At 55.3% G+C, this 3,875-nt stretch overlaps 1 protein-coding gene across 1 annotated transcript; it reads left to right on the top strand.

Annotated features, from left to right (window-relative positions):
* Positions 1–1,814: 1,814 nt before the first annotated feature.
* On the top strand, positions 1,815–3,291 carry NUPR1 (nuclear protein, transcriptional regulator, 1). Its single transcript, XM_004691694.2, has 3 exons — positions 1,815–2,143; positions 2,406–2,555; positions 2,867–3,291. Exons 1-2 carry the CDS (start codon positions 2,032–2,034, stop codon positions 2,540–2,542), a joined length of 249 nt encoding a protein of 82 aa, XP_004691751.1. The 5' UTR covers positions 1,815–2,031; the 3' UTR covers positions 2,543–2,555; positions 2,867–3,291.
* The last annotated feature ends 584 nt before the right edge of the window (positions 3,292–3,875 follow it).

The raw sequence follows: 3,875 nt of genomic DNA on the forward strand, positions 1-3,875 counted from the left end.
CCCCACCAGCCCCAAGGCCTCGAAAAGCTGCTCACTGAGCCTGGATTTTCCTCTTTTGAAGAGAGGAGGAGGAAACAGTACATAACACATCACGTGGCTGGCCTGCGCAAAGCCCCTGCACCCATGGATGCTGTCGCCACCCTCCCTTGACACAGGATCACGGTGAGCACAAGGCCTCCCAGCTGCTAAGACTCCAGTGGTAGAGACCAGCACACCAAAGACTGGCGTCTGGGAGAAACGTGCGTGTTTACCCGCCATCTTGTTTATCCTGAAGCACAGCAGCACACAAAATCGCCTGGCGCCCTGCACAAGCCTGACAGTGCTGTTAGACTCCATGGGCTGAGGGACTTCTGCACCATGACCGGGCCTGGCCCCGCGCCCACCCTGCGTCCGGCAGGAGGAATTGCACGGCTGTCTCCGCAAGGAAGCCGCCACGCGGCAAGACCCCGGTCGCTCCACTTCATTGTCGTTGTGTCAGTTACCTTTGTCGAAGGTTATTGTCCACTTTCTCTTATCATCTGGTCTGTTTGTTTTTATCCCAAATCTGTTCTTATTCAAGTGTCCTCCTTCTTCACTTTCTTTTCCTGGGTTCACACATCACCCAACTCAGGAGAACAAAAGCTAAAGCTATTTGGAGCCCAGGCCAGGGAGTCACCCAAGAGGAAGTGGACAAGACAGATCTTCGTAGGCTGGGGAAGAATGGCGTGTAGGTAACAGCTGAGACAGACCAGTCAGAGGACTCACTGCACCCTGGGTGCGAAGACAGAGACTCAACAGGTGGGCTGGACGCAGGAGACCCAGCCGCACCACAAACCACAGACTTAAAGGAAAGTGAGGTGTGGCGTCTGCCTGACTGGGAATGAGCTGAGGCACAAGCGCCCCTGAAGCTTGGGTGGGCAACTCAGGCGTCGCCTCGCTGGGCCAGTGCCCCCACGCGGCCCATCCTCAGGCAAGAGCAGAAATTCCCCTTGGCGTCTGTTTGGAGCCTTCAGTTCATAGTAGCTAGGTGCAAGGACCTGCTGGTCTCATAAGGCCTCTGCCTACTTATAGCCGCACTGGAAATATAAAAGACATATTATTTTATTATTAATTAGTCTCTTTTCTGCCTTCTGTACGTTACAGTGAGGGCATCATATTGGGCTTTTTGGAAACTGCGATTCGCTCTCACACAGCGCAGTTAAAACTGCCCCAGGCACGCGGCCAGTGGCTGTCCACACAGCGTCCACTGTGGTCCTCTCACCAGCCCACGGCATAGACACAGTTACTCTCATGGACAGGTACAATGACATGTCCAGGGTCAAACAGGGAGGGACGGATCAAGGGCTTGAACCCAGGGATGTCTGGTTCCAGAATCTTCATTCCTACCCACTCTGCTGGCTTTCTCGCAAGTGAGGGACATTATCTAGGGACCCCCAGGTCAGGAAATCAAGGGATACTTATTTTAAAAGGGGTTAGTGGGGTGAGAACCAATGACCTAATACATAATGTGTTGATCTCCTCCTCCCCCTCTTTCTTCATCTCATGTCTGCCAACATGGTTCTGAATCTGAGCCAAAATTGGGTTGGCAGAGAGGGGGGCAGGAAGCCGCTGTGTGGCCCTGGCCACGACCGGGAGGGAAACATAGCAGAAGGCAGGAGATGGACAGGAAGGAGCCAGCCAGGTGAGGCCCTGCTGGTCATGAGGCCGAGGGCTGTTCCTGTTCTGATCCTGCCTCTTTCCTCCTCCTCCCTGAAGGGTGGGGATCTCCTTTTGTGGAAAAATACCCAGCTGGGCGAGCCCCAGAGAGTGGGAGGAGGCAAGGGGGGCTGTGGCTCAGAAAGATTCCTTTTCCCTCTCGTGACTGATGTTTACTGGGCTGGGTTCTGGGAAAGTGCTAGGTTGCATCAGACAGAGGCTGCAGGGCTGGAACCGGGCGGTGGCAGGGAGGAGACCTGGCCTCATAAGTTGGGGCCAAAGAGCTGGGAGGTGTCTGGAAACCAGACATAAACAAAGCGCTAGAGAGCAGAGGGATCAGGAGAGAGAGCAGACAGGATGGCCACCCTCCCTGCGGCAGCCAGCCCTTCCCAGCAGATCCCAGGCCCAGAGGACGAAGACCCCAGCCTGGACGAATATGACCTCTACAGCCTGGGCCACTCCTACCTGGGTAAGGCCTGGCGCTGCCACCTTTCGGGTCCTTCCACCTCTGCGCCCCACCCCCACGGGTGACCTGAGCCCTGGACAAGGACCCCTCACTGGACTTCTCCCTTCTTGGGCGCCTCACTTTCTTAAAGTCAGCGTGTTCCCTAGATCCTCCTGGCCCCCTCCTTCCCGCCCCTGTCCACTGGATGGTGTCCTGGGCTCTTTCCACCTCACGTTCCCAGCCTCCTGCCTCTGCCCACCTCACCTCAGACTCTCGCTTGGTTCAGGAGCAGGAGGCCGGAAAGGTCGCACCAAGAGAGAAGCCGCTGCCAACACCAACCGCCCCAGCCCTGGTGGACACGAGAGGAAGCTGGTGACCAAACTCCGGAACACGGAGCAGAAAAAGCGAGGGGCACGGCCCTGAGGCCGACCTGGAGGTGAGGAGCCAGGGCCCCGGGACTGGAGGAGTCCGTCTGCCCAAGGACAGAGCTGAAGGTGCTTGGTTTAGGGGTGTGTGAGGGGGGATAGGTGGTCTCTACATAGAATAAAGTGAGACTTGCATTTGACTCAGCTTCCTGATGAAAGGGGGAGCAGACACTTCCCAAGTGGAGCAAAATGTGATTTACAGAGAGGGAAGCTGAGGCCCAGAGAGGGTGGGGTCCTTCCTGGCATTACAGAACAAGAGAGCAGAAGTGGTAGAATTAGCACCCAGGCTCCGGCCCCTTTCACACCTGCTTTCCTTCCCCAGAGGAGGCTGGAACACGCTCACCACACAGATGGCGACAGGACCACAGAGCAATCAGGACCGCAGCGGGATGGGCTTGGGGGAGAGAAGGGGAGCAGGACCCAGGCCTGTTTGCCCCATCCCACCCCCAGGACTTACCCCACCTGACTAAGTCTCCAAGGGACCACCAAGGAAGCATCCCCGGCCCCAGGAAAAGGGCAAGACGGGGAGCAAGAAGCAGGAATGGAGAGGCAGAGTCACAAAGTACCCCACAAAAGAGAAAGCGGGGAAGGAAACGAGTTTTCCAGGGTGGCAGCGACAACCAACCAACAAAAAACCGCAACGACAGCTTGTGTGTTTTGTTCTCTCCGTCTGTGTTTTCATTTGCACACACGTCTGCCCACACGCGTCTGCAGGCGTGTGAGCCAATAAAAGCCTTTTTGTTCGTGCATGCAGTTGATCATTTACCGGCCGGGGGCCCTGGCGGTGCAGACCTGGCGTGAATGAAGGTGATGTGTTTCGGTGTGGGCACTTGGGCCGTCCTGATGGGGGCAGGGAAATTTCCCGTTCCTTAGTAACCCTGCTCCTGAAGCAACCCCTCCTCCCCCCAGTTCTTCTTTGTTTTCAGAATATCAACTTTGTTGATTATATTTATCCACATAAAAGCACCTTTTGAAGTGCATGTTCTTGGTTGGTACCACCTGCAGGCTTAAAACTTTAAGGGACTTAGCCCGGGTTACTCAGGGTTCAAACTCAAGGGTGCTTACTGTCCTCAAGTAGGTGGTGGATTCCTTTGCCAGGAAGCTGCCAGGACAGTGCTGGCTGGGGAGGAGGATTCTTGGTGTAACCAGTTGGAGAAGCATGTGGGATCAGAGGAGGTGAGATTGGAATGAAGAGGAGTCACTGATTGAGAAACATGTTCCTGTACATAAATACTCAAGCATTACTCTCACATAAGAGCCCCTAACTAGGACCCCTGCCTAAAATGCCAACTCCACTGTATCAGGGGAGCTACTTTATTTTCTTTCTTTTT

The sequence above is a fragment of the Condylura cristata genome, unplaced genomic scaffold (genome assembly GCF_000260355.1).
Source record: "Condylura cristata isolate star-nosed mole 26May11 unplaced genomic scaffold, ConCri1.0 scaffold00032, whole genome shotgun sequence".
NCBI lineage: Eukaryota > Metazoa > Chordata > Mammalia > Eulipotyphla > Talpidae > Condylura > Condylura cristata.